Source organism: Sus scrofa, chromosome 14, assembly GCF_000003025.6.
Source record: "Sus scrofa isolate TJ Tabasco breed Duroc chromosome 14, Sscrofa11.1, whole genome shotgun sequence".
Lineage (NCBI taxonomy): Eukaryota > Metazoa > Chordata > Mammalia > Artiodactyla > Suidae > Sus > Sus scrofa.
Window position 1 is genome coordinate 11764979 of NC_010456.5, and position 27985 is coordinate 11792963.

Consider the following 27985-nt stretch of genomic DNA (forward strand, 5'->3'; position numbering starts at 1 on the left):
ACAGCAATGAGTGATGGCTTGAAGCAGGATCTTAATTTCCTGCTCAGGAATTGAACCTGAGCAGCCTGGGTGAAAAGTTGGAATCCTAGCCACTAGCTAGTGGCTAAAAGCATTATTGTTGTCCTGATTCTTGCCCCATTGAAAGCAAGAATGTTTCAAGGAGTCAAAGGTTGTAAACAAAACAAAACAAAACAAACAAACAAACCAAAAAACAGGTACAAAGTTTATTATCAGAGACACAGTACAACATGAGTGAGCGAAGCAGTTTAGAAGCAAAACAGCAGAGTCAGAGAGGAGTGTGGGTGCCACTGCTAGTGGGGAGCCTGCCAAAGGGGTGATTTAAATCAATTGTATAGGGGCAGTTCTTCTGGGTTTTGTTTTCCTTTGGCCAATTATCTTGCTTTGTTTCTCACACCTGATTGAACCCAGGACCCTCCCTAACATGTGCGTGCATTTTTTAGCTAAGATGGATTCCAGAGCAAGGGACTATGGAAGGGTTACCAGGACTTATTATGGTCTTGTGCCCCTCCCTTTCTGACCCAGAGAGGTCTTTGGTTGCCCTTGCCATTCCCATTGTTTAAAGTGTCCACAGAAGGCAAAGTCCAGTCGTTTTCCTCGTTCTTGTTATTTCCATCTCGAAGTATAAACAGGTAGCTGGTTGTAAATGTCTATCCTGGAGCTCATCTATCTCCTGCCTCAGTTCCAGAGTTTCAACAATTCTACCAGGTTTTTAAAAACTTCTTTCTACTACAGGTTTTGGTTTCAGAGAGAGAACCAATCAGCAGACATCCGCGTCCTTCTAACCCCTCTATACAGCCTTTGCTCTTCTAACTCAAAGCAAAAGCCTCCTTCTCCTTCCTGTGAGGCCAAAAGACAAAGACCACAGGCACGTACCTTGTCTTCTTTCCAGCAGCAAAAACCTACATGTTTCTTCCAGGAGGCAAAATTTAATGAAAGGGCTTGTGTAAAGACTAGGCAGCAAGACCAAGATTTTCAAGTAGAGATTTGGTGTGGTTTTCATCACAGAGGGTGTCTAGAACACAGTCTCATCCAGATTTCATGGCTCATTATCGACTTTCTCTTTGTCCCTAATCAGATTAAACCATGTGGTTGGGAGAAGGGAAGATATACTGAGTTAGGACATGGTATTTAGACAGAAGAAAATAAACCAGCACATATTCATGCTTTTCTGGGTAATTCAATTGGAGTGGAGAGACATGCAAAAGAAACAAAAGAAGTGAAGGTCAATTGGTAACACGGATTGGGCGTGGTACCAAGCTTCCAGAGGAAAATGATAGGTTGTTTCTCAATTGTCTCCTTGACATGGAAATGCCAATGCTGTTGAATTTTGATAGTAACACCTCCCTTACCCCACGTCGTCAGATAATGCAGTACTCCACAAACAACACATTCCCTTTTGTCATTTAGCACAGAAACATTTTATTTTCATTTTTTACTTTCTTAAAATTATTTTATTTTTTAATAGGAGTGTAATTGATCTACAGTGGTGTGTATAGTGCTAGTTTCAGGTGTATAGCAAAGTGATTCAGATATACACACACATAAAATACACACACACATATGTACACACACACATATACATACACATATATTCTTTTTTGATTTTTTCCATTATAGCTTATTACAAGATATTAAATGTTGTTCTCTGTGCTCTACAGTAGGTCCTTGTAGAAACATTTTTTGTTTCTGCATTTTGAGTGGTATGCATGCTCAAATGATCATCTCTCTACTTTCTTAAGCAGAGCTTGTTAGCTATAATTTAATATTTGGGGTGAGTGAGAATCACCCTTTTTTTAAATTCAATTATTTTCCTTTTCTTTTTTTTTTGGTGCCATATGGCACATGGAGTTCTCAGGCCAAGGATCAGATCTGAGCCACAGTTGCGACCTATGCTGCAGCTGCAGCAACACCAGATCCTTTAACCCACTGTGCTGGGCTAGGGATGGAACCTGCATCCTGGCACAGCAGAGATGCTACCGATCCTGTTGCATCACAGCAGGAACTCCACGGTCACCCTTTCTGATTATTATGATGTAATTGTGAGAGGATACACGTGGCACCTCCCAAGGAAGAGAGCTGGAGGTGAGAAGGAAGCAACGTGAACTGGGCACTGGCCAGCTGAGTTGGGTGTGACAGAGTCCGTGTCAGTTCAGGCGGTGGCCTTAGTGATATCAGCCCAGAGTAGGGCAGGCTTGAGCACCATCGGGCCAAGAAACTGAGGCCAAGAGTCAGCTCTCCTCATATGAGTCAAGATACCGCTGGGTCTATGGAAATAGTAGCAGTTGCTTTGGAGACAAGTGCTTGTCACAGATGATCTGCAAGGAGCAGTTGCTGCTGGTGGAGAGGATGGACTGCTGTCATTCGGACCCATTCCTCCCCACTTTGGCACTGACACACTGAAGCCAACGAGGAGCATCCCCGTTAGTTTCTGGCCAAAGCATGAGCTCCGGAGCTTTCCCCGGAAAGTAGAGAAGGGCAGGATTCCCCAAGGATGGTGTGTGGGGCCTGAAGGGGCCTGGGGGAGAAAGGATGTGAGGAGAGGAGACAGGGGTTCAGGAGACAAGGAGCCACAGATGGTCTCAGCCTGGCAGTCTCCTCTGCTTAGCGGCAAAGGTCACACGCCTCTTGGCCCCACCCACGGCTGTGCCCCAAGATCCACCTAGGCCTTCAGGAGTTCAGCTGGTTTGGAGGGTCAGAGAAGTTGAGAGAGGAAGATACTGCTTCCTGATGCCCACAGGCTGAAACGAGGCTAAGGGTCTACTACCTTCTCTCCCCTCCTCCACATTGTGAATGTACCTTGGCGGTGCCCCCTGGTCACTGGAGGCCATGGGAAGGTGACATTCCAGGCCTAGGAGACTGGGAAGCTTACTCTCAATTGTCCTCAAGTCCCCTGCCCTAGACACTCACCCCCATGGGCTAGTGAGGACTTCCCTGTAGGTCAGAAAGCAAGGAATCTGCTTCTACCCCCGGGTTAGACTTGTATCTACTTTAAGTCTCCAGGATCCTCTCTCACTGTCACATGGTCAGCAATGAACCCTGACTTTGTTCATTAAAAAGATGAGACACTGAAGTGGTTGTTTTTAACCAAAGATAGATATGCTAATCCTAATCATGAAAAGATATCAGACAAACCCAAATTTTATAAGACAGCTGGTCTGTATTCCTCAAAAATGTCTGAGAGTAGGAGCTCCTGTTGTGGCTCAGTGGTTAACGAATCCAACTAGGAACCATGAGGTTGCAGGTTCGATCCCTGGCCTTTCTCAGTGGGTTAAGGATCTGGCGTTGCCATGAGCTATGGTGTAGGTTGCAGATGTGGTTCGGATCCCACGTTGCTGTGGGTCTGGTGTAGGCCAGCGGCTACAGCTCCGATTCGACCCCTAGCCTGGGAACCTCCATGTGCTGCTGATGCAGCCCTAGAAAAGGCAAAAAAAAAAAAAAAAAAAAAAAGGTCTGAGAGTAAAGGAATTAAAGAGACGTGACCACTAAATGAAATACTTACTCCTCCGTTGGAGGCTGTTCTGAAAAGTACTGCTTTATAGGCCATAATTGGGCAATTGATGAAATTTGAAAGTAGATTGTGGATAAGGTGATACTGACGTTGAAGCTCCTAAATATGGTCATGGTACTGAGGTTATATAAGAGAACATACTTGCTTTTTTGTAATATGCTTCAATATTATGGGGTGAAGGAACATGGTATGTGCAACTATTTCAGGACAGTTCAGAAAGGTATGCACAAGCACACACATACACACACACTAAGAACGACAAAGCAAATGTAGCAAAATATTGGCAAGTCAATAATAGGTAAATGGGAATTCCTTGTCCTATTGTAACTTTTCTGAGTTTGAAATTCTTTCAAAGTAAAAAAAAAAAAAATTCAAAAAGAAAGTGATGGGAAACTTCAAGTGGAAAGATCATGAAAGAACAATTCAAATAGGAGGAATTCCAATGACACCAAAAAAGGTTTCAACATCAGTAACAACCCAAGGAGTTTAAGACGATAATGTTAAAAATCTGATCCCATAAGCCTACTGCAGAAAAAGATTATATTCATTTTTGGTTTAAAACAAAAATGGTATCACAGGCATTCTCATCCCTGCTAGTGAGCAGGCAATGCTTCTGCAAAATAGTTGAAACTTTAAAATGCTCTTATATTCAGATCCTGTAGTGGAATTCTTAAAAATTTATCCTGAAGAGAAAAATCAGAGATAAGGACAAAGATTGCTGGATACGAGTATTCATTATGATATTATTTACAATGAAGGAAAACAGCACCATCTAAATGTCCAACAACAGGATAGAGGTAAGTTAAATGGTAGTATGTCTATACCTCAGAATACTCTGTGGCATTTAAAGCTGTGTTTTCAGAAACTATTGTTTTCTCTGACCACATCCAATCTTCAGAGCAATGTGCCTTCTCCCATTATTCCCCTCTGGAATCGAGACCTGCCTGGAACCCCAATCTTGCTGTTTCTAATGGAAGCATTCTGCCTAATTCTAGCCAGTGTCCCGTTTGCTGGGAAGATGGATCTGCTCTGATTTAGAATTTGTGATGGAGCCTATGGGCTAGACTAAGGATCAAACGAAAGGCTCTTCTTTTTTTAATTAAAGTATAGTTGATTTACAATGTCGTTCTTAGTTTCTGGTGTACAGCAAAGTGATTCAGATGCATATATTTAATTCTCGGTGCTGTACAGTAGCTCCTTATTGTTTATCCATTATATATATATTAGTTGTATCTGCTAATCTCAAATTAAGTTGTATCTTAATTTATCCCTCCCCCATCCCCTTTCCCCTTTGGTAACTGTAAGTTTGTTTTCTATATCTATGAATCTGTTTCTGTTTTGTCAATAAGTTCATTTGTGTCATATTTTTTGATTCCATATATAAGTGATATCATAAGGTATCTGCCTTTATCTTTCTGATTTACTTCACTTAGTATGATAATCTATAAGTCCATCCATGTTGCTGCAAAGGGTATTTCATTCTTTTTTATGGCTGAGTAGTATTCCACTGTATATATATGTACCATATTTTCTTTATCTGTTCTTCTGTCAATGGACATTTAGGTTGCTACTATATCTTGACTGTTGTAAATAGTGCTGCTATGAATATTGGGCTGAGTGTATCTTTTTGAGTTAAAGTTTTGTCTGGATAGATATCCAGGAGTAGGATTGCTGGATCATGTGGTAGTACTGTTTTCCATAGTGGCTGCACAAATTGACATTCTCAGCAACAGTGTAGGAGGGTCCCCTTTTCTCCATACCCTCTCCGCATTTATTCTTTGTAGACTTTTTAATGATTGCCATTCTGACAGGTGCAAATGAAAGACTCTTGCTCCCGACATTAACCTCCTAAAGCAGCAGATCTCATTCCTGAATCTCTTGTATTCCTCTTGATTTTACCCTTAGTGTGTAAGTTTTCCCTTTTTTTCTGGCATCAGTTCTGACCTTCTGTCCTGGATTCATATTAATATCAGCCAGGACTCAAAACTCAGCCCCAGTTCCATCTCCACACACCCTCCCTTTTTTTCCTGTTCTGCCGGTGAAGTGCCTTCCTAACAAACAGCTCTTGGTAATGTTCTTCAGGCAGTTAACAAATAGTCCCATTGCCAGTACCAGCTCGGGCTAACTTTCTAAGCTTTAGCTCTGTAGCTCCTGATAGCGATGAGGTAATTTCATTTGGGAAAAACTAAAATTTGTAGGAGAGCTATAAATCCAAGATGTCGGCCTGCAGACCTTACTTTGCTCATGGGTTATTTAGAAGTGTGTTGTTTGCTTTCCAAATATTTGAAGATTTTCCAGATTTCTTTCTGTTATTGATTTATAAGTTAATTCCATTGTGGTCAGGGAATAAACTCAGTGTGATTTTAATACTTTTAAACTTATGGGGACTTGTTTTGTGGATTAAGATGGGGTCTACCTTGGTAACTGTTCCAAGAACACTAAAAGGAATGCGTGTTCTGATGCTGTTGAGTAGAGTGCTCTATAAATATCAACTTAGAAAGTTGGTTGATATGATATTCAAGTCTTGTACATTGTTTCTGAGTTTCTCTACTTGTTCTATCAATTATCAAGAGGGAGTGCTGAAATTGCCAACTATAATTGTGGATTTGGCTTTTTCTCACTTGAGGTCTATCAGCTTTTGCTTCATGTACTTTGAAACTTTGTTTTTGGTGCATAACTAGGATTGTTATATCCACTTGATGAATGAACCACTATGTCACTATTCAATGACCCACTTTATCCCTGGGAATAATCCTTACTCTGAAATTTACATTGTCTGATATTAATACAGCAACTATAACTTTCTTGATGTTAAGGTTTGAAATCATATTTTCCATCTCTTTACTTTCAACCTCCTTGTGTCTTTATATTTAAAGTGGGTTTCTTATAGGCAACACAGAGATGAGTCTTACTTTTTTCAATCCAATCTGATAATCTCTTTTAATTAGTGTTTTACGATATTTACATTTAATGTAATTATTTGTATGGTTGGGCTTAAATGTACTGTCAGGCTGTATGTTTTTTCTTTTATTATCCATTATTTGTTTTTTTCACCCCTTTTCCCAGCTTTTTATGGATTATGTGAGTATTTTAATATTCTATCTCCTTTAGTGGCTTATTAGACATATCTCTCTTCTGCGTTTCCAGTGATTATTCAAGGATTTATGGTGCATATCTTTAACTTCATTCATACTCTATCTTCAAGTAATATTATATCACCTTAGATAAGATATGAAATTGTACCACAGTATATTTCCATTTCTCCATTCCTGGCCTTTGTGCTATTATCACACATGTTACTTCTCCATTTTATAACCCCCATAATACATTGTTATTCTTTGTTTTAAACAATATTTTAAATCTTTCAAAGAGATCAAAGAAAAATAAGAAAATCTTACACATTTATCCACATATTTACCATGTCAGTGCACCTCATTTCTTTTTTTTTTTTTTTCACTTCATTTCTTTATGAAAATCCAAATTTTCATCTGGTACCACTATACTTTTGACTGACTTTCTTTAACATTTCTTATAACACAAATCTTCTGGTAATGAATTCACTCAGTGTTTATATTTCTGACAAATTCTATATCACTTCAGTTTTGAAAATGTTTTTGCGGGGTATAGAATTCCAAGTTAACACTTCTGTTTGTCTTTTCAAATCTTTAATGAGATTATTTCCCTGTCTTCTGGATTACATTCTTTTGATGAAAAGCCTGCTGTCATTCTTATCTTTATTCCTCTGTGTATCATATCTCCCCTCTCTGGCTAGTTTTAAATTTTTCTCTTCATCACTGGTTTTCAGCATTTCATTTATGGTGTGTGTTGGTCAGATTTTCCTGTTTTCTTGTACTTAGGTTTATAGTTTTTATAAATCTTGGGATATCTCAGCCATTATGCTTTAAAATTTTTCTCCCATACCCCCATCTCTCTCCTATCCTTCTGTGATTCCTATAATGCATATTTTAGGCTGCTTTATGATGTCCCATAATTCACTGACACTTTTCTCTCTCTTTTTTACTTTTTTTTTTTTTTTTGGCTTTTTGGCTTTTCTAGGGCCGCTCCCATGGCATATGCAGGTTCCCAGGCTAGGGATCTAATCCAAGCTGTAGCCTCCAGCTTATGTCACAGCCATAGCAACATGGGATCCGAGCCACATCTGCAACCTATGCCACAGCTCACGGCAACACCGGATCCTCAGCCCACAGAGCAAGGCCAGGGATCGAACGTGCAACCTCATGGTTCCTAGTCAGATTTGTTAACCACTGAGCCACAGTGGGAACTCCTCTTTTTTTCTGTTTTTTTTTTTTTTTTTCCTTTCTCTATTTCATGTTGACTATATTCTGTTTTGATATCTTCAGGCTCACTAATCTGCTCTTTTTCTTCAGCTTTACTGCAGTATAATTGATGAATAAAATTATAAGATATTTAAAGTGTACATAATGTTTGATATCCATATACATCATAAAACAATTTCCCCCATGAAGTTAACTAACACATCCATCACCTCACATATTTACCTTTTCTTTAAAAAGTAATTTTATAGCATCTTTCCTGATGTTAATCTAGCTGAATGTTGAATTTTTATCTTGAAGTTTGATTTGGTTCTTATTTGTTTCTTTCATTTCTTTCCTCCCAGTGTTTATGTTTTATCCTACCTTCTCGATCATTTGGAGTAAGTTTATAATAGCCATTTTAATATCCTTGTCTACTAATTCTATCACCCGTGTCATTTCTGGTTCTGCTTCCATTGATTTTTTTTCCCTTTACTCTGGGTTGTATTTCCCTGCTTCCTTGCATGTCTGGTGCTTTTTGTTTTGATGCCTTACTTTGTAAAATTTCCATTTTGGGGGGCTGGAATTTTTTTTATTCCTTTGAATGCTTTCATATTTTGTTCTGGAATATAGTTAAGTTAGTTGGAAATAGTTGGATCTTCTGGAGCTTGTTTTTAAACTTTGTCAAGTGGGTACACAACAACCTTTAATCTAGGACTATTTTGGCCCCATTAATAAGGCAATATTATTCTGAGAACTCTACTTGACACCCCATATATAAGAAGGCCTTTCTACCCGGGCTACCCTAGCTTGATGTGAGATTTAGCGTTTTTCTGCCTGCTTCTTTCCAGTGGTTCTTTCTGGAAACACTTTAAATGAGCATTGACTAGCATATGCAATGTGCTAGTCAGTGCTCATTTAAAGGTTCAAGGGAGGAGTTCCTGGTGTGCGTCAGCCACACCAGGAATTCCTCCCTGGCCTCACTTGGTGGGTTAAGGATCTGGTGTTGCCATAAGCTGCAGTGTAGGTCACAGATGTGGCTCAGATACAGTGTGGCATAGGCTGCAGATACAGCTCCAATTCGACCCCTAGCCCAGCACTTCCATATGCCACCAGTGTGGCCATAAAAAAAAGACAAAGAAAAAAGATTCAAGGGAAACACGCTTCATACCTCTGAAGCTTTCTCTCTGTATATCTATCTTCTCCAAGGTATTCCACCCTGTGAATTCTAACCACCTTGGACTTCCCAAACTCTGGACTCTGTCTCAACTCAGGGAGACCTGAAGCTCTGTTTCAGTTCTTTCTTCCTGTTCTGTGGCCTTGAAACTCTATTCAGGCAGTAGGATGGGCAATTGTAGAGCTTACCTATTTTGTCTCCCTTCTTGCAGGGATCATTGTCCTGCACTGATTATCTTCTCATATCTTAAAACTAAATTGTTTCATAAATCTTGCTTGGTTCTTTAATGGCTTAAGGCCAGAAGGTAAATCTGGTCCCTGTTACTCTATCATGTCTGGAAGTGAAACTCTTCCACATTCCTCACTTGAATATAAAAAGTGAAATTATACAAACTGCAATGGGACTGTATGTGTTTAGAATTTTAAAATGAAAAAGTGGGGGCACAGTCTTTAAGGCATTGGCCTGCTGGGGGCCCCTTTGCCTGAAAAAGCACTAAAGCTATCTTTTTTCTCCTTCACCCAAAAAATAAAATAAAATGAAAAAGAAAAGGAAGCACCAAGACCCACCTACATGGATAAACTTTTTTTTTTCTTACTTAGGCAAAACCAACAAACCATCAAAACAAAAAGTGAAGGATTTAAAAATCCTAGAATTTTAAAGACACAAAAGATTTTAAATCCATGCAATGAAATCCTACAGTTGTTAAGGAATTGCCAAAGGTCATATTAATACTGGGAAGATCCAGGATTGGAATCCAAGTCTCCTGATAAACAAGTCATTAAACTGTGTTACTTCTATTCTGTCTCCAGGTAATAACCATTGATCAAGTACTCTTAAGTACTATGTGTCAGTACTTTGAAAGCATTATTTGGAACTTCCTGATCACCCTAGCAGTTTTGAGGTTGGTATTACTATTATCATAATTTTGCAGATAAAAAACTTGAAGCTCAGGGAGTTTAAATGATTTTCTAAAACAGTGGTTCTGGGGAGTTCCCATCGTGGCTCAGTGGTTAATGAATCCAACTAGGAACCATGAGGTTGCGGGTTCGATCCCTGGCTTTGCTCAGTGGGTTAAGGATCCGGCGTTGCCATGAGCTGTGGTGTAGGTTGCAGACGCGGCTCAGATCCCACGTTGCTGTGGGGTAGGCTGGCAGCTATAGCTTGGATTCGACCCTTAGCCTGGGAACCTCCATATGCTACGGGAGCGGCCCAAGAAATGGCAAAAAAGACAAATAAATAAATAAATAAAACCGTGGTTTTCAGTGGTTCTTTAAATACCTCTGGGGTCTGCTAGGTAGAATTATTTTTACAGTAACATTAAGATTTTTTTGCCTTTTTTTTTTTTTTGTCATGTTGACCTTCTCACTAAAGATTTAAAAACAAAGGTAGTTAAACCACCTGAACCTTAGCATGAATAAAGGCAGTTGCACCAAGTTATTCTAGTAACTTGTATTTTTCATTATACTGCACTTGCAGTTAAAAAAAAAAGTTTCACTTCATGTTCTTAATGAAACAGTATGTTATGAAGTTATTAATTGTTGACCCTTAAATAGATGTCATTTAATTTTGTGGTGTGACAGAATGGGGAGAACACAGAGTACTTCTAGCCTCAAGGAAAAAGCACTTGTATGATTCAATTGTGAGCTGAATTTGACATTATTTTCATGGGACATCATTTTTGTTTGAAATAACAATTGACATCAAATTATGGCTAATCATACTTAGTTACATGGTGGACATCTCTTTTTTTAATTACTCAAATGAATTTATCACATCTGTAATTGTATAGTGATCGTAACAATCTCATTTCCATACCACAGCCCAAGCACATCCCCCCACCCCCAAACTGTCTCCTCGGGAGACCATAAGTTTTTCAATGTCTATGAGACAACATCTGTTCTGCAAAGAAGTTCAGTCTGTCCTTTTTTCAGATTCCACATGTCAGTGAAAGCATTTGATGTTGGTGTCTCATTGTATGGCTGACTTCACTTAGCATGATAGTTTCTAGGTCCATCATGGTGGACATTTCTTGAAAATGAACAAAATGAACCTATCACTTCAAAGAAAACAACTGATAGTCTTTGTTGCCAATGATAAGCTGAGCTTTCAGGGAAAAGTGGAATTTTATAAAACTTGTATCTTCCACCATGAGCTTGATAGATTCCCAATACTTCACAACTTTTCTGGTGACACTGGTGGAGATATCTACAAATATGATTTGAGGCATTATATAATGAAATGTCAACATTTAGAAGAACTGGTTAATCCAGTGAAGGATAATTTTCAGAATGACCAATGCCCAATGCCACAATTGGTAAAAGATACATTCAAAATATGAGATGGAAATGTATTTTAATGCAACAGGATATGAAAAAATTCACCAATATGATTTCAGATTCCACACTTAAGAAACTACCACTTGTCAATTTTAATGCAACAGGATATGAAAAAATTCACCAATATGATTTCAGATTCCACACTTAAGAAACTACCACTTGTCAGGATTGTAGTAACAGAGATGAATATCCAGAAATGATCTGAAGAGTCTATTAAGATACTCTTCTGTATTCCAACACTATATCTGTGAGACTGTATTTTTTTTCCATATATATCATCCAGAAAGACATACTGCAACAGATTGAATGCAGAGACAGATAAGGGAATCCAGCTGCCTTCTATTAAGTCAGAGATTAAAGAGATTTGCAAATGTCTAAAATAATGTCACTCTTCTTCACTAAATTTTTCAAAATAGTTTTTTTTTCACAAAAATATTTATTTATAAAAACATGTAATGGGTTTATTGTTGTCATCTTAAAATGAATTAGTAAATAATTATTTACAATTTTTCTTCATTTTAATTTTGAATACAGTAAATTTCAACAGCTATAACGCACATCAACAAAAGCTCTTTGGGTTCTCAATGATTTTTAAGAGTAGAGAGTCCTGAGATCAACATGCTTGAGGCGTGCTTGTCTTAGATCACAGTCCTGAGAAGTGGTAAAGCCAGGTTTCTTATCCACCTGGCTCTCAACTCATGGAACAACCCATGTTGTTTCCATGACACAATGTCTCATCAGAATTAAAATGAGAAATAGATCTGGGTCCCTAAAGCTTTATTTTGCATTTTTCCCATTATGCTTATTTGGACCTTGCTGTTTATCTCTCATATGTAGTAGTTTGTAACTGCTAATCTCAAACTCCTAGTTTATCCTTTCCCCCTTTCCCCCTTTGGTAGCCATAAGTTTGTTTTCTATGGTCTGTGAGTTTGTTTCTGTTTTGTAAATAAGCTCATTTATATCACATTTTAGATTCCATGTATAAGTTTTTCGATGTTTAGATATTTGTCTTCAGTGAAGCACAGATTTCCTGTCCCTAAAGCTTCAGAACTCCGTAAGGGATTCAGGATGACCTTTTTTGGTTATAGAATAAAAAAATGAAATGATGTTGCTCAGTCCTCAGCTTCTGCCAGAAGTAACAATATATTGCATCTCGGTTGTCTAGAAAGCCCCCAAAGTTGGGAGAGGTCCTTTCTTAGGTTTTAATAAACAGAAGTAAATCTGACTATTTGTCTCCAGGCTTGGATTCCAACCCCTGGTGCTAAGTTCCAAGCATCAAGTCCATGTTTGAGGGGGCCCAGCTTTGCTGGGGGACATTCTCAGAAGGAAATCTTGCATGCCCCTCCGCAGCACTGCATTCTCCGCTACCTCCTTCAGGCTCCTGTGCAGCTTCTCCATCTCTTTGTATTCACTTTTGACATCTAGGGAAGAGCAGAAAGCATGTCCTTTTCAGAAATGTCCCCAGAAAACACATCTCTGAGAATCCTGTTCTGAACTGGGTTGCTTGCCCCAGACTGTGAGCTCCAAAATGGAGCTCTGAGATCACACAGTCCATCAATGTGTCTTATAAACAACCCCATCAAACCAGGTGTTCTTGCTCTTACCTTAAAGTTTACCACAGCACAGGGAGAACCCTCAAAAAACCCCACAAAACCTACCCATGAAAATGGTCTGGGGGAGTTCCCGTCGTGGCGCCGTGGAAACAAATTCGACTAGGAACCATGAGGTTGTGGGTTCAATCCCTGCCCTTGCTCAGTGGGTTAAGGATCCCCCATTGCCATGAGCTGTGGTGTAGGTCGCAGATGTGGCTCAAATCTGGCGTTGCTGTGGCTGAGGTATAGGCCGGCAGCAACAGCTCCGATTGGAACCCTAGCCTGGGAACCTCCATATGCCAGGTGCAGCCCTAAAAAGACAAAAAAAAAAAAAAAAAAATTCTAGAAAATGGTCTGGAAAAGCACTGGGTCTTTCCTAAGACTTCACAAGTGCTCAGTGGAAGGAGATAGTGCCCACCCCACAGCAAACCTCCCCCAAGTCCTCTCCAGGCATCTCTCTCCTTCTACAACCTCTCTCCTCCCAGCCAACCTCAATTTCTTTGGTGTTGTTTTTGTTTTTGTCTTTTTAGGGCCACACCTGGCATATGGAGGTTCCCAGGCTAGGGGTCGAATTGGACTTATAGCTGCCAGCCTACCCGCAGCCACAACAATGCAGGATCCGAGCCGCCTCTATGACCTAGCTCAAGGCAACACTAGGTCCTTAACCCATTGAGCAAGCCCAGGGATCAAACCCACATCCTCATGGTTACTAGTTGGGTTTGCTAATCACCGAGCCATGATGGGCACTCCCCAACCTCCATTCTAAGTGAATTTTCTCTGTTTTAACATCCCAGAGTTTTAGCCCATGATCTGCAATCAAACAGTATCCTTGCAATGGTTAATTTTATGTGTCCACTTGTCTGAGCTATAGTGCCCAGATATTTAGCCAAATATTATTCTGGATGTTTATGTGAGTGTATTTTTGGATGAGATTTACATTTAAATCAGTGGACTCCGAGTAAAGCAGATTGCCCTCCACAACACACATGGGCCTCATCTAGTCAGTCGAAGGTCCCACTAAAATAAAAGGCTGGTCTCCCTTGAGCAGAAGGGAATTCTCCATCAAACTGCCTTCAGACTTTGTCTGCAACATTGGCTCCTCCTCGTTTTCCAGAGGTTGTTTTTGGACTTGAACTGCAACTCTCCTGAGTCTCCAGACTACTGGTATTCCTAATTAGATTTTAGACTTGCAAACCTGCCATAGTTGATGAGCCAATTAAAATAAATATTATATGAATATATATAAGTATATATACACACAATATACACAAATATATGTGTGTAGTTACACACACACACACACACACACACACACCACCCTATTTGTTCTGTTTCTCTGGAGAATGCTGACAAATACAGTCCTATTTGAAGGGACACTTCAGACTGACCTTGGCATTGGCTCTAGCATTGCTCCTAAAAGCCTCTCCAACCCCCCCTTGGCCCTACATGCCCCAGATAACAACTCAGATTCACGCACCCTGAGCTGGCCAGTGATGGGACCTAGGACTGAGAAGGGAGTCAGAACCCTGAGTCTGCTCATCTTGGTCCTGAGTGTGGAAGTTCTCCCTTCTTCTCATTGCTTCTTCGGTCCTATGTATCCTTCCCGGCTCCACCCCAGGGCCCAGTTTACTTGAAGCTACCCGAGTGTCCCAGCCCTGAATAACCACTTTCTTCTGAAGAGCAAGAAAAACAATCTGGTGCCCAAGTGTGCACCTCCTGTAGGTTTTAGTTGAAACATCACCCTCGCCGGGAGAGCTTCCATGGGCACCCTGTCCCCTCCTCCCAGCCCCCTCTCTCCCTTTCCCTGCCCCTTTTTTTTTTCCTCCCCATTGCATGGATCATGCATGTCACACACTTTATTTGTTCTGTCCCCTGCCTGCCTTCTGCCCACTGGGCTGTGAGCTCCCTGAAGGTGAAGAGTTTTGTTTGTAATGGTCACTGCTATATCCTCAACACTTAGAACACTGCCGGGCACCTCGGAGGGTTTGTAATTTCTCGAGGAGTGAAGGCACAGTATCTGCTGTTGTGATTTATATTGGTGCATGTCTTGTCTTGCCAACCAAGTGAGACTTGGAGCAGGCACTGTTTCAGACGGCTTTGGGACCTGGCACATTTGCTGTATATTCACTGTTGATGGGAATAAAAAGGAGCTGGTCTTAAACTATCCCCGGAACAATTTACATCAAACTCAGGGGCATCTTCTGCCTGTGAGATCTGGAGAGTCGGAAGCCCTTTGGCGGATGGACGTTCTTTAAAGACGACGTAGCTGGATGACTCTAATCTTAAAACAGGTTCCCGTGAAGGCTGGTACAGAAAGTCATAAGAAAGACCAATAAATTACAGTGTGAGGGGCTGTACCTCCTTCCTGGAGACCACTGGGAGCAGGTTAGACTATCTCACCAGCCAGAACTGGGGGGTAATGATGATTTCAAAAGAAAGTGCAGGACAGATATTTAGAAGCAGGAATGTGGCTTTTTCTTTGGTTTGGGTTCGATCCCTGGCCTCGCTCCATGAGTGAAAGATCTGGCCTTGCCTGAGAGCTGTGGTGTAGGTTGCAGCCGTGGCTTGGATCTGGCATTGCTGTGGCTGTGGTGTAGGCTGGCAGCTGCAGCTCTGATTCGACCCCTAGCCTGGGAACCTCCATATGCTGCAGGCGTGGCCCTAAAAAGACCTCCCCCAAAAAAACTTTAGGAAAAAACCCTAAAAGACCCTCCCCATCCCTCAGCCTTCCTCTTCCCCTCCTTAGAGGCAACCAGTGTGACCATTTCCTGTGCATCCCACGGAGATTTTTCTGCACGCAAACACATACATATCCTTTTCCTTTCTCCCCTCTCACAAGTGGCAACACATTGCACACTTTTTTTTCACTTTATAATCTATCTAAGAAATTGTTTCTTACAGCTATATATAAAGCTGCTTTGTTCTTTTTACCAGTTGCAGGTCCTCCACTAGTTATAAAGCTGGTAAGTCAAGACCTAGATCTAAGTCTAGGGATGGACTTTTGAGTTGCTCCAGTTTTTGACATTACAAACAAGGCTTCCCCGGATAACTCTGTCCGCATGCCACTCTGCCATGTATGAGGATATCAGGGCATAAATGCTTGGAAGCAGGATTGCTGGGCCAAAGGGCATGCACATTTTAAATGTTGCTAGAAACTGCCTAGTTGCTGTGTACACACCACTTTATGCATTCTAGTTTCTGCCAGGGGGGCTGCTGACTGCCTGTACCACATGCAGCTGGTATTGGTCCTCAGGCTCTTGGGGGATGAAGACAGACCTTCTCTATCACCGCCAGAAAACGAGGCTTCTCGTGGAAAGGTATCAACTTCAAAGAACAGGTTTCTGGAGACACCAGGGAAAAGGGAGGGATTCGAATGTGTCACGTTCCAGCTATGGATCCTGGGCACATTATCTGAATCTGTGTTTTTGCATCTACAGACTGGAGCAGGAATGCCTACCCCTGAGGGTGACTGTGAGAATTTGATGAGACATGTGCACAAACCCGAACAGAATGCTTGGTGTCAGTGGGGTGCTCAGCAAAGGGGGAGGGGCAGTGACAATCATTATCTTCAATCCTTGCCCTGGAAATTCTTCCTAACTAGGCTTCTTTAAATCCAGCAGAGAGCAACTACAGCTGTGGGGGGAGGGGGGTTGCTGGCACCACCCCCCTTTGCACAAAGGTCGTACGTATTTACCTGCAAGCTCCTTGTAGAGTCCATCCCCCTGGGACGAAGCAAGGGTCAGCATGGTGGTGATGCTGCCCTTCACCTTCTCCGTGATTCCATTCTATGTGACAAAGGATGGTCATTCTGTTAGGATGGCACAGCCTAAGGGACACCCCCCCCCAACCAGAGAGTATAGAGACTGAGGTTGATGAAATCAAAGTCAAGTCCAAGGGTGGGCTCCTTGAGGATGCCCTGGATGGCCAGAGTCATCAGGACAATGCACCTGCCTCAGTACCTCCTTCCCTAGACTGATGGAGATGGTCCCTCTGGTGCTGAATGTCTGAATCGGGAGTAATGGGGAGGCTGGAAGGCAGGGCAGGGTCGGGGGAACAGCCACCACAGAGATGGAAAAAGAGGAAAAGTGCTGGTGACCATCCCATGGTCCTACCATACATTTAGTCACTGGGTAAATGTTGATTGCCTGCTTTTAGAAAACAACATTTGTTGGAGTTCCCGTCATGGCGCAGTGGTTAACGAATCCAACTAGGAACCGTGAGGTTGTGGGTTTGATCCCTGGCCTTGCTCAGTGGGTTAAGGATCCGGCATTGCTGTGAGCTGTGGTGTAGGTCACAGACGCGGCTGGGATCTGGCATTGCTGTGGCTGTGGCATAGGCCAGTGGCTACAGCTCTGATGAGACCCCTAGCCTTGGAACCTCCATATGCCAAGGGAGTGGCCCAAGAAATGGCAAATAAATAAATAAATAAAATAAGATAAATAGAAAACAGCATTTGTAAATATATATCTTATGTACCTTTCCAACTGCTTAAGAAATGTCTTCCTGTTACTCTCAGACCTTTGAGCAACTAAAACCATTTTCTCTCTTCTAACCATCTCTTGCCTCCCTTTGAAAAATACCTGACCCTCTGCTAGCCTGACAGAGCCTAGTTTTGAACCTAGATCTCCTAACTCCAAGTTTTATGCTCTTTTCTTTAATGCACAGGCCAAGAACCTGAAGCTCTAGCCTCAGATGCATCCATGAGCCTTGTACTAATAACCAGTAACGAGCAACCTTGGCCTCAGCTTCCTTGTCTGTGAGCTCAGAGACTGGGAACCCTCTGTGATCTCGCCCCATTTCAACTTCTTGCATTTCTGTCATTTAAGATACATTGGTACATGGTCGATATGGTACTCATTTTTTAGTGGAATTGTTTTCTTGGGCAGCTGGTGGGTCCCATTTTTCTGTACTCAGTGGAGACTGGCAGCTGTAGAGTTTGGTGGATTTTCTGCAGGTGTTTGCAGACAGTGGTAATATGTCAGATGATGAGGACTAAACCGCTACTGGTAAGTGAAACAGCTCTTAGCCGGGTCTGAGAGAAACGACAAGCTTTGTATTGTGGACAAAAGCATTTTTCAAAACTGCAGTGGTGGGAGAAGAGGCGATTGAGCAGGAGCAGATTGGAGATGTTTCGGGAAGCAGCTTGGCTCACAGGTAGATGGAAGTAGCAAGGAGCCGGCTTCCTTGGCAGGAATAGGAGGGGGTCAGCTAAGCCTGGACTGGGGCTGACAAATTCAGAAACTCTATTGGCCGGAGAGGGGCCAGCAGTAGCCTGGACTAAAGCAAAGAATTTATATTACTTGGGGACAGTGGCGACAAGCTAAGAGACTCAGAGCTGGGACAAGATGGTCCAGGTGTACTTGGCAGAAGCACTTATGTTCAAGGAAACTGTTAGGAACTGTCTCTGAGGTAGATAGAATCACACCTAAATCTATGCCAGGTATTGTAACAGACTGATCTATAATAGTTGATTGGCATTTATCAATTGATATTTTATGAAGGCAAGATATTTACTTTCATTAAAAAAAAAAATCTGTCTTGAGATTATGCTATTGCTGGAGCCAGGTCACCTGGTCCTCAACCCCTGCTCTGTAATTACTAGTTGTGGACACACCTCTCTCTGCCTCAGTTTTCTCATCTGAAAAATGGGAACAATAATAGGACCTACCTCACAGCCTTGCTGGGGATTCAATGCACTCCTGTTTGTGAAGAGCTTAGGATCCCCTCTAGATAGGACATCTGTCCTCATGATGACTCAGTAAAGAGGAAAGACGCGGGGGACAGGTAGAGGGGCTGCACTTCTGAATCACAGCCCCAGGGAGGAGCCCGAACCAGTCTGGTGGAGGCAGTGCTGGGGGAGGCCACGTGGAGACTGGCCTTCTTCCAGCATCGTGGGCCTCAGTTGAGGCCACTTTTTGGAAGGCATCCAGCTCTATGGGAGCCCAAGCATCTTCTGTGCCTGCTTCCTGTGCTCCCCCCGGGAGTCTGTTGGGGACCCCGTTCAAACATGGATGTAGAATACCTTCAGCTGCTGAAATTGGTGCTGCATCCTTTCTTCAGCCCTTTCGAACATGCCCTCAGCCACCTGCCGGTCTACGCCTCTTCTGATGACATCTTTCATTCTTTCACATGCTTTTTTGCCCGTGATCTGAGCTGCCTCTGCAAAAACAATAGCCATAGTCACATCACAGCAAGGACTTGCTTAGGACTCTCTAGCATCAGAAAGAAAGGCAAGCAAACTATATACACACACTTATATATAGTCATGCATGCAGCACCATTATCTACAACATGGAAATAGAATAACATGATACAAAAACCAAACTCAATACTTAGATGATTTTCAGTTAGAAAATCTAATGAGTGAATTAAGCAGAAGCTTGCAAAACTCCAAACTCCCCTGCCCGCCCCCACCCCCCAAAAAACAATGGAACCACCACAATAAGAAAGAGATGGAAAGGGAGTTTCCAAACACGTAAAGAGAATGAGAATTGGATAGTGGATTTTAGAGTTTAGGGAGCTGAGAGGCCGCAGAGGAGGAGAAGCAAGTCTTCTAAATAAAGAGGGGACAGAAAGACCTGGAAACACACAGATAAAAACCGTCATCAACTTATCTCTCTCCACACGCTCACAATTGTTTGGTTCTAATTGGTCAACCCACAGTATTATGGGGCTGAGGACCCAGGAGGACAATATGTTGGGGTGTGGGAGGCAGCAGACAAGGATGCTGAAGGTGCTGACAGACCCCAGGGGAGGCAGAAATGTGGCCCTCAGGCCCCCACCTTCATAACAGGGCTTCAGGTCATTCTGCACAGAGGTGGTGAGAGACTCATAAATCCTCCTCTTCTTCCTCAGAATGTGTTCCTCCAGGCCTCCGAGGATGGCGCTTATCTGAGAAGCCACGTTAACAAAAGGCCATTTGTGACAATCCCTTAAGAGAAGCAGGCTGGGGGTCCTGTGTGCAGCCATGCTTTCCTCTGCCTTGTGTTACCCCTGGCTGGTCACACGTCTCCTCACATCTAGGCAGGGAGCTTCTCACAGGCAGCAGCTTTACCTTAAGCATCTTTATAGCCCAAAGTGCTTCCCACAGTGCCTGGCTCTTCACACAACTCGTTTACTGTTTGCAGAGCTGAACTCAGGCACATACGCCGGGTGAAGGGCTTCTTGGGGGTGGGCGTGGGAGGCGCAGGCGATTTCTCTAGTGGTACCGTGTAATCTGGGCTGGGCCTGTGCTGTGGACTGAATGGTCTTGTCCCCCAAAAACGCCTATGTTGAATCCTTTTTTTCTTTTTATGGCCGCACCTGTGGCATATGGGAGTTCCTGGACCAGGGGTTGAATCGGAATTGTAGCGGGCAGTCTACGCCACAGCCATGGCAACACCAGATCTAAGCCAAATCTGCAAGCTACGCTGCAGCTCGGGGCAATGCTGGCTCCTTAACCCACAGAGCAAGGCCAGGGATCAAACCCGCATCCTCATAAATACTACTCAGGTTCTTAACCCGCTGAGACACAATGGAAGCTCCCCCTGTTTTGAGATCTGCAAAATATGACACTTCTTTAAATTTCATTGCTGTGGATAGTACTTCATGATATTGGCAAAAATGATAAAGGTGTCAGTGAGAATGTTACAACTGGAATCAGATTTTTACACAACTAAAGATGCTTTGAAGATTCTTCCTGAGAATTGAGTGGACTTGACAACTTCACCAGTCATGATTGGTTGCTTCTCAGTGGAACAAATCTTGGTACGTCCATGGCAGATTCAGAACCACTTCTCTCTCCCCCGTCTCACTATGTTTTGTATCTTTCAGGGCCCAGACCCTGCACCCTCCAGGGAAACAAGGAGAGAGAAATAGGCAAATCTCCAAAATCGTAGGGAACCACTAGCCAACCTCACCACCTCTTCACTTTACAAGTCTTACCTCCTGGACCAGAAAACTCTTCTTGCAGCTGTCATACTTCCAGCCATTTCTTATCCCAATTTCCGTCATCTTCTCCTGCAGAGAGTACTTAAAAGCATCTATGTGAGGCATCAAAGCTGAACCATCTGTGGGCTTCCCGGAGCTACAGGAGAAAGTTGTATAAGACGTTAAGAGACAATGATGGCTCTTGTGGGGTTAAAACAAAGAGAAAACAGGCTGGTATCCTTTTATTCACTCTTAAGAGAAGGGAAGGATGAGATCTAACAATTAAAATTCCTATAATGCACCAGGCACTGTGCTTGACATTAAAACCCATGAAGTCAGTGAAGCGATGCCCATTTTACGAATGAAAACCATTCAGAGACGGCTGCGAATGTGTTCAAAGTCACACAGCTAGTAAGTAGCAGCACCAGGCCTCGGACACTGATCTGCTTAACCTCAAAGTTCAGTCTTTCCACTGCCAATGGTTTCCTGCTTAAAAGGGTGCATTGGGACTTGAACTACACCTTATAGGATGAGTAAGATTTTAGGGACATGAAAAGGAGGAGGCCTTCCCCATAGGGACAACACGTGACCTAAGTTTCAGAACATCCCAGGAGTAAGAAGCAGCAGATTCGTAGAGAGTGGGCAGAGGCTTGAAATTCTAGCTCCCTCCTTAGGAGCTGGATGCCACTGGGGAAGCTGTAGGATTCCTCCTAGTGGCAGTCTATTTGTTTGGCAAATGGCAGGAGCTACTTCAGAGGGTTGTCTGGAAGATGTGATGAAATAATGCAAGCAAAGTGCTTAGCACAGTTCCCTGGTACAGCTCAGTTGCTTTTTGTTACCTTTGTTACCCCCCAGGCTGATTAAAACCAGGGGGTCGATGCTGGCGGCGGAGGGGCGGCAGGGGGCGGGGGGGGGATGAGAAAGGCCGGTTGGAGGCAGGTGGAATGTCTTGAAAGCCATTCCAAGGAATTTGGAGTTTACCCTGCAGACGTGTAAATAGGTGAGTGGGTGTTAATAGGTGAGTGGGTGTAGGGGGAATGGGAGGATCCCAGACAAATTTAAAAGAAGGTTGTGGGGGAGGCAGGAGGCACTGAGTAAGAATCAAGCAAAGGTAGGTAGACTGGCTCAAGCAGTGGGAGGCAGGCCAGCTGCAGTGCTGGAGGTGAAGGAGGGAGAAGGCAACAGGCTGGGGATTAGGAGGTTCTGTTGATGGAGAAAAGGATTGGAGGTCAAGGAAAAAGGAAGGAGGGGGCCTTGTGAAAGGATGTGCCCTGCTGTCCACGCCAGGTGGGAGCATGTCGGAGGTCAAAAACTATGGGCCACTTTTCCTTTTCACCTTCAGGGAAATTTATGAAGGCCCTGTGTTTGCTTAACTCCACACACTCTCCAACCAAAATACCCTGTGCTGGGCTCAGATCCATAAGAAAATGGATCCCCTGTTGCATGTAGGAGATCTTTGAAAAATAATGGGAATCATAATATTAGTCTGAAAGCAGCATCTCCATCTGCACTCCAGGTCACCGTGGGACATTTTTAAGTAAACCAAACCAAGAAAACTTTTGTGTTTTGCCAAAGAGTAAGTTTTCCTCCTCAAGTTGCAAGCTACTCTGGACACTTCCAGACCCAAAGTCCAAACTCTTAAAGATGAGACTCTGGCCCGGCATTCTTCGGATGTTTGTTCACAAAGGAGCAAAGAGGAAGGATCCTTTACCTAAAAATGCCTCCGAAAACGGGATCAATCTGGTCATAGATGGGCTGTGTGATGGCTTCGTTCAGATCTATTCTCGCGAGAGTCCTGGAGGCATAGATGCCGTTCTTCAGGCAAACTGCTTTCAGTGTCTGGTGAAAACCCTGGTTTCCTCTACTCCTCTGGATAATTAAACAATAAGATAGTAGAGTTAGGAGTTCCCTGGTGGCCTAGCAGGTTAAGGATCCAATGACGTTGTCCCTGCTGTGGTGCGAGTTCAATCCCTGGCCCAGGAATTTCATGCTGTGAGTGAGGGGAAAAAATATATATATATATATTTGTGTGTGTGTGTGTATATGTATATATGTATACAGTAGAGTTAGTAGGTATTGCTTAGAATTCACGGGGTCAAAACTTCATTGCCTTTTGCCCAACAGTATTACCAAGAATCACAAGGAAGAGCAGGGACATGATCTTTCAACATATTATGAAGCCTCACACAGGGGACAGCAGTCACACCTCAGGTCAGCAGATGCCTCTGCCCTGGGCTCCCGAAGCCTCCTCTGCTCATGCTGCTCACAGATAGCTTTGCCCGTGTCTCTTTACTCATCCAGCTCCAATACTAGACCATCAGCTGGTTGAGATCAGGCCCAGTGTCTTAGCACTGTGGTGTCCCCACCATCTGGCCCCAGCATACAGAGTGTTTGATAATTGTTAAATGAGCAGCTATTAAATGAAAATGTGCTATGACTCTACTGTGCATATATCTTTCAGATTTTCCAAGCAATATTTTATTGAATATTTTATAAAATGTAATTTGATTTGCATACTTTTATATTTTTCCCCTGAAGAAATAAACTCAGAAATTAGAAGAAATGTTATGAACCATAACGATAAGAGACCTGAGAAATTTTAGCCATGTGGTGAGCATCAGTAAAGAGAATAAAAATACATTTGCAGAGTTCCCGTTGTGGCTCAGGGGTAACAAACCTGACTAGTATGACAACGCAGGTCCAATCCCTGGCCTTGCTTAGTGGGTTAAGGATCTGGCATTGCTGTGGCTGTGGTGTAGGCCGGCAGCTGCAGCTCCAATTCAACCTCTAGCCTGGGAACTTTCGTATGCTGCAGGTGCAACCCTAAAAAAAGGAAAAAGAAAAAAAAATTGCACTGACTGGAAGTTCAGGAGAGGGGTTTGTGATCATTTATCAGTGATATATATTTTAAGGGAATGTCTGTGTAGCATGGTACAATTGACATCATACTGTCTATATTTATCTATCCATCTATCTATCTTTTAACATTCCACACTTTTCGCCCAAGACTATAACATGAGCACTTCCTGAATTCGTTGTCATACTAGTCAGGTTTGCCATTTAAGCCATTTAAGCCACCCAGTCTGTGGTATTTTGTCATAGCATCCTTCACAGACTAACACAATGGATGTCTTGTTTCACCCTAGTCTTTGATAAATGCAGCCTCAAACTTTTCATCACCCAGAAACCCCATATAATAAATTGAAAGATAAAACAGGGAGTTCTCATTTGGGCTCAGCAGGCTAAGAACCCAATGTAGTCTCTATGAGGATGCAGGTTCCATCCCTGGCATCTCTCAGTGGGTTAAGGATCTGGTGTGGCTGTGAGCTGTGGTGTAGGTTGAAAATGCGGCTTGAATCCTGCGTTGCTGTGGCAGTGGTGTAGGCTGGCAGCTGCAGCTCCAGTTGGACCCCTAGCCTGGGAACTTCCATATGCTGCAGGTGCGACCCTAAAAAGAAAAAAAAAAAAAGATAAAACAGCCATTTGTGTGCCAAGTGAGAGGTGACAGGATGCTTTCTTATTGTGTATCTAATTGACACATCAAGCCTAAGAAATAGAAATAGTTTATCATCCCCATTTTATGGAAGAAAAATCCAAAAGGCTTAAGTGGTTTGGGGGCCTTGCCCGGGCCTACAGAGGGGATGTTTGGAGGGATCAGCGATCAAAACAAGACCCTCAGATCCTAAATTCCAACTCCTTCTTCCAAACCATGTGCCCTTCCCTGGGTCCTGGCAGTGCCCAAACAGTCCACTTGATGTGCTTTCCTTTGTGCAACGTTTCACTCTCTCCTAATCTCATCTAGCTCTTTATTTCCTTCCAAAGCAATGGGATAGTGAAAAGAAAGGTGGGGGGGGGGTGGAATTAGGCAGACCTGACTGAAGATCGTGTGTTTTCCCTGGAGAGGGTCACTCACCACCAGGCACGCCCCAAGGATCCGTCGGTAGGAACTCCTGGCATTTCGGACCCCAACTTGCAGAGGCTGAGCAATGTGGGCAAAGCACTGGTCAATAGCCTTCTCCAGCAGCTGGATCCTCTCCTCCACAAACCTCCGCAGGCCACTCATGTGCAAGTGTTCATTCTAGGGACAAGGACCACAGGGAGTGGGCCGGGGAGTCTAGGCTTCTAGTAAGCCCAGGTAATGCTGATCCTCTGGGCCACACTTTGAATCAACAGTATAAAGCTACAGGACCACAAAGTACTTAGTTCCTGCTGTAACAGAGGATAGTCTAGTCGGGGAGGAAAATATCTCTTCAAATAATACAAGAGGGCGACCACCAGGGGCAGCCTTGACCTCTAGGTTCCAAACTGGGATCTCTGGAGTGTCTCTCCCCTGTGTGAGAACCTTGGGGACCAGCCAGTGCCTTGCAGCAGTGGAAGGAAGGAAGCCACACTCCTTAGCTCAGCACTTGAGGTCCTTCATGGCGAGTTCAACCAGTCACCAGCTCTCTGTTTGCCCAAAAGGTCCTCCCACGTAGCTGCCCCTGAACTTGCTACCATTCCCCAAATGTTCCCTTTTGTCCTTTGTTTGTGCTCTTCCCCCTTCCATCCTCCAGACAAAGCTCAGAACTTCCCATATGATGACTTTCCGATAAAATGCTGTTCCTGACTTCCTGGTCAGAATTGGAGCTCTCTTTCCTGGGCTCCTGCCCCATGTTTATATATCTCTGCTCTGCTCTGCCTCTCTGTGTTGCCTGCCCTGAGCCAGGAACTTACTGAAGGGACAGACTGGGTTTTTCGTGTTTGTTTATTCCAAGGCATAGCACAGAGAGTGCGGCCCCTAAACATTTGTGGGGTGAACGAGTGGCATGGAGAAGTGGCTGGGTAAAGTAAGCTTTGAAATTCTATTCTGAATTTGATGATGGAAATAGCTCTAAATTGAGATGCAGCCTTCCACAAATGAATTGGCATCTCTGGATCTCAAGAGCAGCCTTTGTGAAGTAAGTGAATGGGGTTGAATGACCCCAGAAGGAGCCCCAAACTCCCCAACCTGAGTCTCAGAATAAGTGAGTTTGAAGAGTTTATGGAAACCATTTCACTCAGGCAAGCCCCAGGGAGTTTCAGAGTTTTCACTAGTTAGAAATCTCTAAATTAGGAGGATGGGAATAACATATACACGCTATGGTATAAAATAGATAATTAGTAAGAGCCTACTGTATAGCACGGGGAAATCTACTCAATAGTTTATAATAACCTATATGAGGAAAAAAAAAGGACATGTGTAGCTGATTCACTTTGCTATATACCTGAAACTAACACAACACTCTGAGTCAATTATATTCCAATACAATTAAAAAATAAAGAAGTCTATAAGCCATACTTTCCCCCAAAGTTCCTTCAAGAGTCTTTGAAGTTTGTGGTGTCACTGGTGATGAACATGAAATAAGAAAGACGTCATGAAAAGAAACTCTAGGGGCATGATTCTCACAGAGTCTCACTCTCAACAAATCCATGTTAAAGAGGCAAAAGAATGATAAGAAAGAGAAGGGATGGAAATAAAAGAGCAGTAAGGCTGGCATCTACTATAACCAAATGCAGGACTCATTCAACATTGAGGTTGTCTTAACTTCTCACTAATTCTTAAAAATAAAGACTGGATTCCTGTTCATTTAAAATCACTAACTCTCCAAAGTAAAATTTTTAATTTGAGTCACAATCTTGAAAAAGGATCCATCCCATCCATTTTTAGGTTTGATTTTTTTTTTTTTTTCAGAAGGCAGAGGAACTGACAAAACTCTCGCCTTCCAACTTTCCATCAAAGAACTTAGACTGAGACGGATATCTGAAGCCAAAGAATTTTGAGGAAAGCTGCTGGCAGTCCCTCTAAATGGCTGTCGGAGAAGTGCCAGGCACCCTCCTCCTCTGCGTCTTCTGTCGCCTGACGACTGGCTGCAAAAGAGGGGCTGAGCCCCTACATGGGCCGCACCTCCAACATCATGCTCCAACTTCGATTGCAAGAGGCTTTGTCCTGGCGTTTATAAAATAAACCAACCACACACGGCACCACATCTGATTTGTTTTCCATTGGCACTTCCAAAAGCAATCTTTTGCTGGGCAGAGAGGCAACTTTCACCCCAAAGAATTTGTCTGGGAAGTTAGAATGTCAAACTCTTTGCTAGTATTTCAGAGGACAAAAGTCAAATAAGAAAATCTCAGATTCCAGGAGGATTTTTTTTTTTTTCTTTCTCTCTCACACAGAACTAGAACCAAAACAAGGAATAAGGAGTGTAATGAAAAAGAGAGTGAATCTTTCGCTATAATGTCACCTTATTTTTTCTTTTTAGGGCCATACCCGTGGTATATGGAGGTTCCTAGGCTAGGGGTCCAATTGGAGCTACAGCTGCCGGCCTGCACCACACCACAGTGACACCAGATCCGAGCCACATCTGCGACCTACACCATAGCTCATGGCAATGCCAGATCCTTGACCCACTGAGCAAGGCCAGGGATTGAATCCGCATCCTCATGGATCCTAGTCAGGTTCATTAACCTCTGAGCCACGACAGGAACTCCTATAATATCACTTTTATATAGAATTTCTAAAATGTGAACATTTGAAGTTCCTGTTGTGGCTCAGTGGTGAATTAAGAACCCAACTAGTATCCATGAGGATGTGGGTTCAGTCCCTGGTCTTGTTCAGTGAGTTAAGGATCCAGTGTTGCTGCAAGCTGCAGCATAGTACGTAGACGCAGCTTGGGTCTGGCATTGCTGCGGCTGTGGTGTAGGCCTGCAGCTACAGCTGTGATTTGACCCCTAGCACGTAACCTCCATATTCTGTGGGTGCAGCCTTAAAAAGAAAAATAATAAAATAAATAAAATTAAAACGTGGACATTTTCAACAGATGAATGGATGAAGATGTGGTATATACACACAATGGAAACTACTCAGCCATAAAATGAACAAAATAATGCCATCTGCAGCAACATGGATGGAACTAGAGACACTCATACTAAGTGAAGTAAGTCAGAAAGAGAAACACAAATACCATATGATATCACTTATATCTGAATCTAATATAGGGCACAAAGGAACCTTCCCACAGAAGAGAAAATCATGGACTTGGAGAACAGACTTGTGGTTGCCTTTGGGATGAGGGGAAGAGGGATGGAATGGAAGTTTGGGGTTAGTAGATGCAAACTATCGTGTTTGTAGTGGATAAACAATGAGGTCC

The 27985-nt window shown here is 42.9% G+C and overlaps 1 protein-coding gene across 1 annotated transcript in view; it reads right to left on the reverse strand.

Annotated features, from left to right (window-relative positions):
* NUGGC (nuclear GTPase, germinal center associated) overlaps nt 10706-27985 on the reverse strand; it is a 50479-nt gene continuing 33199 nt past the window's right edge. Inside the window, 7 exon segments of the mRNA XM_001928603.4 lie at nt 10706-12737; nt 16603-16693; nt 18931-19067; nt 19691-19799; nt 20832-20973; nt 22528-22685; nt 24730-24894. Coding sequence (XP_001928638.2) covers nt 12592-12737; nt 16603-16693; nt 18931-19067; nt 19691-19799; nt 20832-20973; nt 22528-22685; nt 24730-24894 — 948 coding nt within the window. The 3' untranslated portion in view covers nt 10706-12591.